The 15,697-nt window shown below is 33.5% G+C and overlaps 1 protein-coding gene across 10 annotated transcripts in view; it reads right to left on the bottom strand.

Annotated features, from left to right (window-relative positions):
- CASD1 (CAS1 domain containing 1) overlaps positions 1-15,697 on the bottom strand; it is a 63,415-nt gene that overhangs the window by 23,349 nt on the left and 24,369 nt on the right. For all 10 annotated transcript variants that reach the window (XR_006298497.1, XR_006298495.1, XR_006298496.1 and 7 more), the window contains 7 exons: positions 15,300-15,423; positions 13,707-13,921; positions 11,693-12,115; positions 10,568-10,657; positions 3,346-3,465; positions 2,218-2,374; positions 721-800 (listed from right to left, as the gene is read on the bottom strand). Coding sequence is in view for 7 of the 10 variants with exons in the window: in XM_043588878.1 (XP_043444813.1) it covers positions 721-800; positions 2,218-2,374; positions 3,346-3,465; positions 10,568-10,657; positions 11,693-12,115; positions 13,707-13,921; positions 15,300-15,423 (1,209 nt within the window). In the remaining 3 variants the exon portion in view is untranslated. The remainder of the gene's footprint in view (positions 1-720; positions 801-2,217; positions 2,375-3,345; positions 3,466-10,567; positions 10,658-11,692; positions 12,116-13,706; positions 13,922-15,299; positions 15,424-15,697) is intronic.

Genomic DNA, 15,697 nt, shown 5'->3' with positions numbered 1-15,697 from the left:
GGCATTTGCACCTGACACAGCTAAGTACAAGACAGGGAATGTTGGAGATGGGAGCAACTACAGAATAAGTCACAACTACAGGCATTCAAATTAAAATATTTAGTTATAAAGATCATACTGCCCAAATAATATGTCTGTCTGATGGACTGACCAGCAGGTAGGAATTTGTCACCTTGCTAAAGTAGCTGAAAAGATCTCAACCATCATAAGAGGGGGATAAAAGGGTAGAGGTAAGAAAATGACCAAAAATTTTATTAAATTAAACATATTCCATACATACAAACCCATTTGCTCCTGAGTTGGTTTTACTAACTGCCAAAATTTTAGTCTATGCAGTTATGGAAAAGTCAAGTAACACTTTGAAGCAATGAATAATGCACAAACCAAGCTGCAAATTCTGTCAAGAGAATTTTGATCTCCACTTAGAGTAGTGTCTTATAAGAGGCATTCAATAAACGTCTGATTGATCAAAGTCAAGTAAAATGGATTTTGAACAATTGCCAGAGGAAGAGCTTTAAATTGCTCTTACAACAAAAACAGTGGTAACAAAAGTAGATAGGTCTCAAAAGAACTACACTGAGTAGTCAACTACAGAGTGACACTTTTATTACAGTCATTAAAAAATGAAGCTAAAAAAAAAGCTCTGACTCTTCTTACATACTTTGACTTGAACTTTAAAATAAAATAGAACAAAATATAAACTGAAAAGACTGTACAAACCTGAGAATATGCCAAAAAACATATACATAACAGCAAGAAGGCTAGTTTCAACAGTAAGCCAAAATGCCAGAAACAATTTCCTAAGAGAGAAAACATTTAATTTACTAAAAAGTATAAATTTACATAAAAACATATTAAATAGTCTCTGTTTAATATATTAATACTCTGCACAGTCCTTACAATAATCAAAGGCTGCCTATAGGATACATAAAATATATGTAAGTGGTATAAACTGTAAGAAGGGCAAAAAGGAAAAGACGGACCGTCCTCACTAGGAATGAGGCCACAACCCACACCTGACACCTTACATATCTCCTGTTCATCCACGATAAATATATCTGAAAATATCTCCTGGATTCAATTATACCCATTTACTATTCAAAGTTACAACAAAATTTGGAAAAATATGTCAATATGTTCAATGTAATTCTAACAAACATTCCTGTTGAATATAGCTTAGGTAACACTGCTTAAACATTAAAGTTTCAAGGAAAGAGCTTAAGAACTCCCTAATGGACTAAGGTTTAACCTTAAAATGTATTTTAACGTATGCATATTTTAAGTTACGTGTTCATAGTTTATATATATTGATTTAATTTAATATGTTAGGTTTGTGTCGAGGGATTAAGGTACAAAGGCTATTCAACGACATTAATGGACTTGATTAAAGGCTGGAACTCAACTCTTTCCTGAAAAAGTTATTTGACATTATAATGGAAGTCAGTGGAAGATATTTTTGATATATAATATTTGATTGAGAGAGTTAAGTTAAAAGTTACTAAAAACAGCAATTTTTAATTTTTCCAAAAAAGGGAAGCTTTTATTTCAATGATATGATCTTCAGGGGGGAAAAGCATGAAGAGAAATGAATGTGGCCTCACTTTGAATATGACCAGTAACTGGCTATGTGGAGTTTGAAGGTGACGACCTTCTGGACGCTCAGGTTTCTTTATATGCACAACAGGCTGACAGTAAGTGTGTAAAGAGTTGTCTAGAGGGTAAATTATATTAGTGCCCTTTAGACCTGGCTGACATAAAAAGCCTTTTTGTAAGTGAATGTTTATCCAAAAATATCAATACATGTAAAATATATAAAGCAGAGCTGCCAAAGACGAGAGAAGGCTATAAGGGCCTGGAGCCCCATTGGATTGCTCTCCTCTCCTCCAGTGGTCTTCACTCAGGCTCTGTACAGGACAGTCTGACAAATGCTGCGTCAGCTGATGTGTAAAATTTTAGATTAAAATTTTTAATTTTGAAAAATTTAAATTAAAAAAACACATACATACAATAGACATGCAAACTATTAATCTGCACTGTTATATTACTTGAATTATTTAGCTGTACCATTTTGGAAACATAGTTTAAGAACAAAGTTTCAAATATCAAAACTACACATAAATTTAAACTATGTCTCAATAAAAAATAGCCTTTAACAATGAGAAATAAATTTTGTACATGAAAAGTATATATTTATTAACAGTAAGAGAGTATATTTACCGTTTGCTTTTTTTTGGATTATTTGTGGCCATAGTGCTAAAGTAACATATATGACCATGAACCATACAGTGACCAAGGGGACAAAGTAATAGAATTGATAAGGCCGATCCATTACTATACATAACACCACTACCAGGAAATTGAGACGAAATAAGACCTATTAAAAAGGAGAAGAAAACGGTTTTCATTCCAGGTATGCAGGAAGAGCAAAGACAGATTCTCTCTGACAGAGTACAAACGTTTATTTAAGACCAAAGTAATAACTGCAAGTATATTTTACTAATCCTTAAAATTACATTTGTTCTACAATCACTGTAAAGAGTTCAATATAAAATATTTATGCATCATTATGTTAACTAAATCCAAGTAAAACACCAACCTGAGCTGTCCTCTGGCTGCAACTGTCATCTTGCTAAATGTAGGGAGAGAATCGTAAGTTTCCTTCCTAAGGCTATGGTATATAAGCAGAGATTAGATTACCTCAACAAAAGGGTGTCCATTTCATCTGTTTGATGTTGATTTACCCCATTTAGGATTAAGTTGAGAGTTGTCATAGATACAAAATAATATTACTCAAATTAAAAAGTGACTTTGGGACCTCTGTTAACAGTCATGTCAGACAGTGTGATGTCACTCAAAGAACACAGAGTTTAAGCAGATTGATATTAGAGTTGTACCACTTACTATCTGACCATAGGCAAATTATTTAACCTCTCTGAGCCTCAGTGTCCTTTCTGTAAACATGAAGATCACCACTCAGGGTTGTAATGAGGGATAAATAATGTTCAGGAAGTGTCCAGCACAAGGTGGAAACTTAATAAATATTAATCCTCTTCTTAAAGAAAACATAGCATATTATAATAATTCCAGGTAACTGTACATTTCTATAAAACTGAAGTGAATTAGCAGTGCCGTCCCTTGAGTACCGGTCCTTTTATTAGACATTCACTTAAATTACATTTTCCCTTCCCTCAGTAATAAAATATTTATCTCGAATTATTAACCACAGAACACAGAAATAACATAACTTTAAAGTGCATGTCATATTCAAATTATTTGTGGCCTTATAATGACCATATTCATATTTTTATGTCAAAATGAAAGAAGAAGAACTGAAATCATCCCTACCTGACAGACTCTATGAATTCCAAAGTCTCCTTTGATCCAAAAGTATGAGAAATGCCCATACCCTGTCTGAAATAGGTATGCAGCAACCAGAACCCGGATGTGCATGTACACAGGCAAAAACTGTTGACAAAAAATAGGTAAAATATGTTGGCACTAACTATACTTTGAAACATCGTAACCAGTATATTTAATCAAGGCAATGGATCATCGTTACCAGTTGGTATAAGCTCAATAGAAACATTTATGTTCAAAAGTTAGGCAACACAGAGCAAGCATTAAAAAAATGTAGACTTCAGAATCAGACCCGATTCAAATTCTGGTTCTGCCCCTTACCAGCTATGGGACTTTAAGTCCGAGTTTTCTAAAATGCAGAATAACAAGGTTCTTATGAGGAATGCAGGAGTTAATAAATGTGAAACACTTTGTGTATTTCCTCCACTTAGAATTAAATATAAGATATCCATAGTTATTAATCATCAGATATGCTGAATATGAGATAACTCTGGATTTCACATTTTCCCAGTGAGAAGATAAAAAAAAAAACAAAAAACAAAGTGCCACATTTTTGGCCCCCTTAAAAACATGGACTTTAGATTTGTAAATTGTTGTGTAACTACTTATTTAATTATTTAGCAAAAAGTGTATATTAAAATATATGCAAACATAATTTAGAAATATTATTTCCCTCCCATTCTTTTTTTTTCAATATATGAAGTTTATTGTCAAATTGGTTTCCATACAACACCCAGTGCTCATCCCAAAAGGTGCCCTCCTCAATACCCATCACCCACCCTCCCCTCCCTTCCACCCCCCATCAATCCTCAGTTTGTTCTCAGTTTTTAAGAGTCTCTTATGCTTTGGCTCTCTTCCACTCTAACCTCTTTTTTTTTTTTCCCTTCCCCTCCCCCATGGGTTTCTGTTAAGTTTCTCAGGATCCACATAAGAGTGAAACCATATGGTATCTGTCTTTCTCTGTATGGCTTATTTCACTTAGCATAACACTCTCCAGTTCCACCACGTTGCTACAAAGGGCCATATTTCATTCTTTCTCATTGCCACGTAGTACTCCATTGTGTATATAAACCACAATTTCTTTATCCATTCATCAGTTGATGGACATTTAGGTTCTTTCCATAGTTTGGCTATTGTTGAGAGTGCTGCTATAAACATTGGGGTACAAGTGCCCCTATGCATCAGTACTCCTGTATCCCTTGGGTAAATTCCTAGCAGTGCTATTGCTGGGTCATAGGGTAGGTCTATTATTAATTTTTGGAGGAACCTCCACACTGTTTTCCAGAGTGGCTGCATCAATTTGCATTCCCACCAACAGTGCAAGAGGGTTCCCGTTCCTCCACATCTTCTCCAGCATCTATAGTCTCCTGATTTGTTCATTTTGGCCACTCTGACTGGCGTGAGGTGATATCTGAGTGTGGTTTTGATTTGTACTTCCCTGATGAGGAGCGACGCTGAGCATCTTTTCATGTGCCTGTTGGCCATCCGGACGTCTTCTTTAGACAAGTGTCTATTCATGTTTTCTGCCCATTTCTTCACTGGGTTATTTGTTTTTCAGGTGTGGAGTTTGGTGAGCTCTTTATAAATTTTGGATACTAGCCCTTTGTCCGATATGTCATTTGCAAATATCTTTTCCCATTCCATTGGTTGTCTTTTAGTTTTGTTGGTTGTTTCCTTTGCTGTGCAGAAGATTTTTATCTTCATAATCCCTCCCATTCTTAATTTTTTAAGTTTATTTATTTATTTTGAGAGAGAGGGAGAAAGAGAATGAACGAACGAACCAGCAGGGGAGGGGCAGAGAGACAGAGGGACAGAGAGAATCCCAGATAGTCTCCACTGTGTCAATGCAGAGCCTGATGTGAGGGCTCCATCTCACGAACTGTGAGATCATGATTTGAGCCAAGATAATTTAAACTATGAGATGAAACTATCAGACACTTAACCGACTGAGTCACCTAAGTGCTCCCAACTCTTAATTTCTAAAACAATTTTATTTTACTCTCCTACATCAATGTTACATCATGACCAAGATGCTTAGAATAATTTACCATGTTTTTTCAGAGCATCCTATCTTCACTTCTTTTTTTAACATTTATTTATTTTTGAGACAGAGAGAGACAGAGATCATGAACAGGGGAGAGTCAGAGAGAGAGAGAGACACAGAATCTGAAACAGGCTCCAGGCTCTGAGCTGTCAGCACAGAGCCCAACGCGGGGCTCGAACTCACGGACCGCGAGACCATGACCTGAGCCAAAGTCGGATGCTTAACTGACTGAGCCACCCAGGCACCCCTCCTATCTTCACTTCTAAATTAAATGAAATGTAACACATTTCTGATCTATATTTTATGGGAATCACTGGAAATATCTCATTTATAACTCCTAATTCTCATAACCCTATAATGCTGTCATTCATCCTATCAGCCACCACTCCTTTATGTGTATGATCATGACCTCCACAACACAACTAGTGCACTGGTTTTGAAATAATCTTTTTTTAAATTTATTTTTATTTTTTTAATTCATTTTTGAGAGAGACAGAGAAGCGTGAGTGGGGGAGAGGCAGAGAGAGAGAGAGAGAGAGAGAGAGAGAGAGAGAATGAATCCCAAGCAAGCTTCGCACTGTCAGTGCAGAGCCTGATGCGGGGCTTGAATTCATGGAATCACGAGATCATGGCCTGCGCTGAAACCAAGAGTCAGATGCTTAACTGACTGAGACACCCAGGCACCCCTTGAAATGATCTTTAAAAGGCTTGTTCAGTGACATCCAACCCTTGCAATTATAAGATTATTCTTTTAGGGATAATTACTAAATCTATGTAAACATTTTTTGGCTCCTATTTTATAGATGCATCTGATCACTCTGTGATTATCCAGCATTGACAAACTTATGGCCACTTCAGGTTAATGTATGTTTTCCAAGTGATACCTTATAGGAAAAAATAAAATAAGTAGACATCTTAAATGGATTTTATGAGTCCTTCAATGTATGCATCTTTTGTATATATCCTTGAATGCACCCTTGAGCACACCTTTTTCTTTTCTGAGAAGGCAAAAAGCCCTGAATTTATAATAGGTCATAAACTCTTCAATACCCCTTCTACTCTAGCCAAACTGTTAGGCTTCTCTGTCTCCTAGAGTGATTCTTGTGCCTCCCTGTCACCTTTCCTTTGTTTATCTGTTTATTCTACCCTGGAATATTCTTCTTGTGACCATATTTTGCTTATTCAAATCTTATTCTTCTTTAGAGCCCTGTTCAAAAATTTCCTATCTTTACTCTCAGATGAAAGTCATTTTTCCTTCCTCAGAGTTCTTACAGCACTGACATCTATATATCAAACAGGGTTTTTATTTATTGCCCTTCATCATTAATTCTTTTTAAATGTCTTATCGTTAAATCAGAAATTTTAGATGAAGGTGTAAGCTACTAGAATCACAGTGATGAAGGTAGGAAATGTCATATTAAAATAACCTCAGGATTTATCTAAGCCTGTTACCTCATTCTTGAAAGCACTCTAAAATATTCCCTTCAAGTATCTGAACACTTTGAACAGCAGAATATGTACAAATTCCCAAGGCAATCCATTCATTTTCAGATGGCCATTTACTACCATAAAGTTCCTTTTCAAGAAAAGTTGAAATCTAACTCTATGTAAAAGCTACCAACTTCAGTCTTCTAGGGCAATGCTATGCAATAGAAATAAAATGCAAGTCACACAGTACACTTTTAATATGGCTACCAGAATATTTAAAAAGCTCAAAGAATCAAGTGAAACTCATTTTAATAAATATAATGTATTTAATTGAATATATACAAAATACTTTCATTCTAACATGTAATGAGCATGTAATAAGATATTTTATATGTTTTAGGCTAAATTTTTGAACTTAGTATGCATTTATCACAATTAATCATACTTAACTGGTATGTATTTCACATTCACAGCACATCTTAATTCCAACTAGCTATATTTCAAGTGCTCAACAGCCACATGTGTCTAGCGGCTTCCATAATGGAGAGTCTAGCCTTAGAGCCTTTTGCATACACTGATTCTTACATCTGATTGTTCTACAAGTATCTGAAAATAGTTGTCAAACCTAGGCTAACTATTCCCAATCACTTTAATCACTGTCCACAAACATGCTTTGAAATCCCCTCAAGACTGGGGCTGGGCCTACAAACTTTGGACTTGGTTATTACATTTAAAAAGTAAATACTATTCATTTAAACTAAACACTATCACAGCAATCTGCCAAGTACCTGCCAATGTTGGATTATTGAAAATTTCATGTAATACTTCTCCCAAGTTTTTATTTTAATGCATTTTAAGCCAACAAAAAAGTTGTAAGAATAATACAATGGATATCCATATACCATGCTGACCCATTTTAACGAGTGCTGCAGACTACATCGTTCCTAAATATACTAGCAAGTATCTTCTAAGAAGATAAAATAGTTTCTTACATAATCATATATCATTTTAATAACCCAAGATTTAGTATTACTATAACAGTATCTATTGTAAAATTTACATTCAAATATCCCTGACTGTGCCAGTAACATCCTCTATGGTTTAAAAACAAATTTTTTTTAGGAATCTTGGATCAAGTATCATACAGTGCACTTAGTTGTCGTTTCTCTTCTGTCTCCTTTAATCCAAATTATTTTTCTTTTTATCTTTCATGAGTCAAGTACTACAACAAAATTTTAATATTAAAATATGTTTGGAATTTTAACTGCATTACAATTAATAGCTAGGCTGGCTTCAGATTCTGTTCTTTTTCTAGTCCCACAAATTTTCCCTCAAGATCTTTTATTCAGATCCTTTCATGAAAGTTACTTACGAACTCCCAAAGGAAAAAAAACCCACAGTGGAACACAAAATCATCTACTGTATAGACCTAACTCGCTGTACTCTCCATGTTAAATTCACAGTGTTTTATCCTTATTTCCTATAAATTATGTTTTAAAAGAATGTTTATACCAACAATTGCAATCTGCTAGACCATCTGGATTATTTTAAGAATTCTCTGTATTTTTTTATGGTTTCTATTTTAGTATAAAAACATGGCACAACTAAAGTTTGACATATTTTAACATATTTTACTCAAAATAAAAAAACATTAAGATTATGTAATTAAAATAACCATGGCAGTTAAAAAAGGTTTTTAATGAGGGTAATCCCTCAAATATCCAAGAATCAGGTCCCAAAATATGTTATAACCCATGCTAATTATGCTTTGCTAATGTAGACACAGGTAATTTTTAACCACAAAATCCTATTATATAAAAGAACAGGAATATGTTAATTAATCATAACAAATGGTCTGTTAATGAAAAGTATGTCCTTTCAGAACAGAGATTTTTAAAAACTGTAATTTAGGGTATATTGGGATGTAGTCTAAGATATATTAGAATTAGAATGCTAGCTTGGCAAATGATTATAACAGAATGCCAAATTACCTTCATCCTTTTATGATCCAAATTCTTTCTGGAATCACTGAATTGAGGAACTTAATCTGCCATTAATTCTTTCTATCTGATTTTTTTAAAATAGGAGTATCACCCTTTAATATGTCAGCAATAAATTATGTCTCTAAGTGGCATTTTCTTAAAACAAAAGACTTTTTTCCTTCTCAAATTAATCTAATCTTTATTCATATGTCAGGGGTATTTCTAGGATTCAATATTCGTCTCTACTGACTTTTTAGAGAATCTGACAAATCTATCCTCCAAATTCTGAGCTGGGCTTACAAACAGTCTTACTATCCTCATCTCCCCTTGCCTCGGATTTCTTTTACTGTCTTCCATCTTCTGTACCAACTTGAACTCACTAGGTCCCCTTCAGTTGCAGCGCGACAGGAATTTCACTGCTGCCACAAATATACACATCATAGCCATACAATTTCAGTAAAAATTATACTTCATTCCTTTATCTTCTGCCCTTCAAACAAACCATCCATAAAATCATGGACAATTTTTGAAAATAACGAAACGATTCAATGAAGAATAATATTATTTTCAAATTGTTGGAGATATCTGAAGAAAACCTCAGTATTATTTGTTTTCTTAACTGCTACTTTGGAAATTTCAAAATACTTCTGTCTGGACAAAATTCTTATCTCAATTTATCTCAATTTATCACCAATTCAAATACTATTTACAGATGTGTGCTTTGTGTAAACAAAACAATAAAAAACAGTTCAGTAGTTCCATAATTGTTTTAAAGCATATTTTATAGAAAGCGGTTTGTACCTTCACTATAAAACTTGCATGAAAAGTAGTTATTAGATGTAGGTTCGCCCTCCAAAGTCTGCTTTAATTGCAACGTAGCTGGAATGTTACAACTCGGAATACGTTTTTTTGTTTTTGTTTTTGTTTTTTTACTCCTGTCAAATCCAGGGTGTCCTGAGACCATGAGAATCCTATCTTTTAAGACAACTACAGAGAAGGAAAAAATGATTTTGTCCAGGTACAGCACATCAATGGTACAATGGTAGTCCATTAGTACCTGAGTTCTTTGAATAATGGAGGAAAAGAGTTCTAAGGTTTTTAAACTCTCTAAGTGTAAACAATATAAAATACAAGGGTAGAATATAAATATAGTCATCTAATTTGATTTCTTTTTTTTTTTTCAACGTTTATTTATTTTTGGGACAGAGAGAGACAGAGCATGAACGGGGGAGGGGCAGAGAGAGAGGGAGACACAGAATCGGAAACAGGCTCCAGGCTCTGAGCCATCAGCCCAGAGCCTGACACGGGGCTCGAACTCACGGACCGTGAGATCGTGACCTGGCTGAAGTCGGACGCTTAGCCGACTGCGCCACCCAGGCGCCCCTAATTTGATTTCTTTTGATAGTAACTTGTCTATTTGAAATTTTTTTTAATTAAGTGTCATCTACATTGTTTCCTCCTAAGTTTAAATTAGCTGTCCAACAGGGTGGCATGAATTAATACCCTTAGGTTATCAGCTGTTTCTACTCAATTAAAATTAAGGCCAGGTATTACTAATAAATTATTGCCTTAAGACTATTCATTCTCAAAGAGTCAGGTGGTAGGAGAAGAATGGGAAGGCATAAAGGTTGGGTAGAAAATAAAATGGGTCTCTAAACGGTCAAGAATATAAAACACAAAAGAGGTGGTGCCCTTAAAGAAACATTAAAGTGCCACTGTTTCCTATATTTTCTGAATTTAAATTCAAAATACTTACTGTACTTGCTCCAGAGATATGATAAATCAGAATCACAAGTTGCATCCAGCCTTTCCATTCATCTGTTTGTTCTCTATTTAACACTTTAGTCTGTGGAAAAGAACCAGTCTGTTTTACAATTCATTATGAAGGTATTATTAAGTAAATTTTTCTTATAGGACATAAAGCTAATGCTTCTGTTAAAAGAACTTTGGAGAAAAACAAACAATTAAAGATTGTCATTTTATTTGATAAGAGATATAATGAAACTATTTCAATATAATATGAATTGGATAATTAATATAAACTAAAGGAGATTTTATATATTTAAGTTGCTACTCATGGTTTTATATCAAGATTACATTTAAAGTTTGACAGATGTGTTTGTTAGTCTAAAAAATGGCATTGTATAATTTTCTTTAAAAAAATCTTAGGAGTTTCAGCTAGAAAAGATCTTACGGTTCTCTTATATTTTACTGTGAAAAAATGGTCCATTATTATAGTTTATTTTCCCAAGGAGATGAAAAAACTGATTAGTCATCCTCATATGAAAGTTACTTCTTACAAGAGAGTTTATTAATTCAAATAAATCATGCCTTAAAAAGAAGTTATGCTAATATTCTGAGCAATTACAATAATTTGAAAACAGGAAATTCAGACTATTATAAGCAGTGCCCACATTATTACATAAATTCTAATTTGTGTGTATACATGTCTGTATAGATATATAAATATAAAATGTTTGTGCATATAGGCATTTGTTAATTATATTTTTTAGTTACTTTTTTAAAACTTTACATAAGATAATAGTATCTCATGTTTGTAGACCATTATAAAATTGGGAACACCTCCACTTTCCCTATCCCCAAACAGGCAAAATAACACTAAGTCATGACATCTTTTTCACAGATCCTTATTCACCAATTTTTTCAACAATCTTTAAGTGACTCTGAATTTCTTCCAAACTGTTTCAAAAAAAGCAACTGTTAAGAGTCCACCAGGCAAAGTACAACCACAATATCCTTTTGTCCTCTTCTATATATGTGTTTGAATATTCTGGCATGATACATGATTATTATTTCTTTAATCTAGAGTTTACAATGAGATGAAAGAGTTAACATGAGCTAAAAAGAAAATGACTCTTACCTCCTTAGTATTTTCATTGTAAAATACTCCCAAAACCAAGATGTAGATAATTGGAATAAAGAAAGTTGAATGTGTATAAAATTTGTTTTCCTTCATAAATAGATTTGCACGGTCACACATATAGAAATAAGCCATTATCAGGCCAAGTTTGCAGAAAGACTGTAAAAGTATTTCTAATGGAGACACAGAGGTATTGATAATATTTTTCTTTTCCTCTCCACTTTCCAAATCAGTACATGGCTTATTCTTCCGATGAGTGTTACGATGAATTATATAAAAAATTAAATATCCGATAATAGATAAAGTAAAAAAACAAGCAGCTAGCTTCTGTATGAGGGTAAGAGGAGGCCGAGGTTGACAACAGGAACCATCTACAGGCTTCAAAATCTTATTGCAATACACGTTCATAAGAATCATTGCACTCTGTGAACAAATCAAGTTATTTGGTTATTATCTTGTCAGTAATGTATCTTGCATTAGATTTTCTCTTGTGAATATTACTGACTTTTCAGCACCGAAACTAAAATGCCTTTGTACTTTTTGCTACCCTTTCCCAAACACTCATGCAAATAATGGTATTCCTTAATCTGTAATAGCCAGTTCAGGGTTTTTCAAACTTCTTGGACTATGATCCATAATGAAACATTCATTTTATAATGTGACCCAGAACACATCCACAGGAAACAATATCTATCCTTACTATCTAGAATGCACTCTGACATTTTTCTGTTCTATTCTTGAAAAATAAAACACTGATTTCATGGCTATTGGGCCATGACCTTTGGTAAAACAAATACTGACAGATGTCAAAGCCCAAAGAATTTTAGTTAGCAGACTCGCAGGATACTTAAGATAGAGTGCCAGTCTTTAGATGTAAAAAAAGATATAAAATTACTGCCACCGAAAAATCATTAATTCTTAGCTAACAATATTTGTAATATGCTTTTCATTTGGTTTATCATTTATGAGCACTTAGAATTATAAGGTTTTAAGATTTCTAATGTTAAATAAAATGTGGAATCTTCAACATGGTTTCATTATAGCACAAATCTCCTAGATAAGCTGCCAAGATTCTGCCTAGTTGAAAGTTCAATCAAGTCTAGTTCTATAAAAATTTTATAGTTTAGGCAATTTTGGAACTCTAAGATGATTATATTTTTTAAGCCTAAACGTTCAAAATACTCAACTATTTAGAAAATCTCATACTTTTAGCCCTGCAACTTCAGGAAGTTCTGTACCTGGCAATCTTGAAGATACTAGCTTACAAACTCCAACCCAAGGTTCTTAACCAGTTCCAGGGGGTCCACAAAGCCCCTTAAAGTATATGGAGAGCCATGTGTGTGTATATGCATATACACACACAAACACGCATTTCTGCAAGACTGGAGCAGAATCATTCCTTTTTACAGAATACTCAAAGGGGTTATGTGATTCTCAAGAAGATTAAGAATCACTCCTTTATAAGAAAACAATAACTAAATAATATCTGCTGTACTGTATGTGACAATTTATAACCATGCAGTTCTTTCTTATTTAACCTATTTCCATCTGTCTGGATTTGTTCAGTAACTGCTATGTAGCCCGTATAAAACTTAGGGTAAAATAACGGTAAGAGAATAATAAAAATTATGCTACATGTTTTAAAAAGGTGCTCTTCACAGAAGCTTGATCTTACACATTTAAGGTTTTTAAGGCAAAGAGAACATAATACAGTAGTTTTTAAACAGGAGTGTGGTGAGAACTTATAAGCTTAGGAGACAAGGTATATTAAGAGTGAGGAGCACTCAATAAATGAAGTTTCATTTCCTCCCTCCCATAACTTCTTTCCTTCTTTTACTAAAACTCTCACTTGTATAAAAGCAAAATTAGTTCTACGTGCATGTTTAGATAGAATAACTACAAGTAATTAAGACTGTAATAAAATAAGTTGTTTGTTACCATATTATAGTGACTTATAGCTAAAACTAATAAGATATTGTAGTTTCTATCTCCTGATAGATACAAGAATCCTTACAGTTTCTCTGCTTGATTCAGGAAGATGTAAGCCATCCAAAGACTCTGTGATGGTTTCTTGAGCAATTAATTTAGAAACACTGAACATCTTAACATTTGATTTAGAATTTCTGGTGCTACTATTCAAAATGCTGACTGCAGCTTCATTGTAGGCATCTATCTTCTCATTAGTGATCATTTTCCTATTTTCACTTAATAGATCTTCATAAACAGGATCTGTACACAAAACACATATTTTTAAAAACACATTTAAAAAATCCCTACTGATAGAATTAGTGATCATGCAAGCTCACTGATTGTACTTCATATTCTGTTGTGAAAGTTCAGATATTTTGAATCAATCGATATCTCTTTTAAATCTAAAGAACTTTTATCCCTCTCTTATCTTAGTACACAGCTTTCAGGAAATATTTTTATGTTCTAGCATATCTTAGGAGTTTAAAATTTGGGGATACTGAGTACCACTGGGCAATGGGAATTGAAAACTAGACCGGGGAATGGGGTGCCTGGGTGGCTCAATTGGCTGAATGTTCAGCTCTTGATTTCAGCTCAGGTCATGATTTCATGGATCCCTGAGATCAAGCTCTGCGTCAGGCTCCACGTCAGGTTCCGCGCTCACAGCATGGAGCCTGCTTAGGATTCTCTCTCCCTCTCTCTCTGCCCCTCCCCTGGTCGCATGCTCTCTCTCTCTCAAAATAAATCAACAAACATTTAAAAAAAATAAATAAAACTGGATTGGGGAAGACTGCCTAATTAAGAGTAACAGTCAATCTTTTTTTTTCCTGCCACTGCTTTCCTCATACAATTATAAGGTAATACTATTAAGGATCAAAGTCCCTTATCACTTACCATAAATAATTTTTTTCTCATTTTAGTAAAAGAAAGGTTAACAATGAGTTTGTAAATAATATAGATTGCAGAATAGATTATCACTACTCTTGCTGTTCCGTTTAACTTGACATTCAATTTGGAAATAATTGTAAGAGTTTCTGACAAGCCAGTTGAATTGCTAAAATATCCAAGGCAATTTCATATAGTGCTAGACATTAAATAATGGACATTCAATAAACTCCTGAAATGACTTGATCTAATGTCAACTTTCTCTTAAAGAATTTCATTACCAAGTATAAACTAGATGGTATGAATTTAAATACATTCTGTCAATTCCAGAATTTATTTGCTTCCAATGACTCTAATATTATGAAACAGACTTAATAATTTTTTTCTGTATTTCCCAATCACCATAAATATACTTTGTAAGAAATAAAAATCAGGGGTAAACATCTCATTTATCTTTGAGAACTTATTCTTTTTGTTATATGCTGCAGCCATTTTGTATGCTGAGGCTCCTTGAAGGATATTTTTGTTTATTTATTATTTATTTTCGCTTATTATATTTATCAGTTTATCTCTCCCTTAAGTTCAAAAAAGGAAAGCAAATAACTCAAATTTATTCTAATTTTGCAAACCTTATTTCAAGATTTATCCTCATAAAGGAGTAATTCTGCTTCTCGAAACAGGAGACAATAAAAACCCATGCTTCAAAATATATACATAATGACATTTGTTCATTACTCATTTGTTCATTCCTTACCTTGTAAGACCCAATAAACATCACTAGTCTTTGCCAGTTTTTCTAAAAGTGGTGCTATGGAGGTAATGTTCATTTTATATTGGGAAAGAGCTTCGTTGCTACCATTGTGAATCTTGATAGACCACTAAGAAATAAAAAATAAGCATTAATTCAGCATTTATCACAGAAAAATTATAACTTGCTCTATTGTAACAAAAGTTATTATTTTAAGATAATCTCCACTTTTATTCAACATTAGAGTAAAATTTCATCAAATTATTTCATGAAATCTATGAAGGCAATTAAAAAAAGCTGATATAACATTAGACACTCAATGTATGACATTCAAGAAGAATGTAATTTTATAAATAAAATAATATTGACATTTAACACCAAGTTTACTAAATTTATTCAAATTG

This window comes from Prionailurus bengalensis, chromosome A2, assembly GCF_016509475.1.
Source record: "Prionailurus bengalensis isolate Pbe53 chromosome A2, Fcat_Pben_1.1_paternal_pri, whole genome shotgun sequence".
NCBI classification, from domain to species: domain Eukaryota; kingdom Metazoa; phylum Chordata; class Mammalia; order Carnivora; family Felidae; genus Prionailurus; species Prionailurus bengalensis.
Note: the sequence above shows the minus strand (reverse complement) of the source record. Positions and strands in the feature narration are given on the sequence as shown.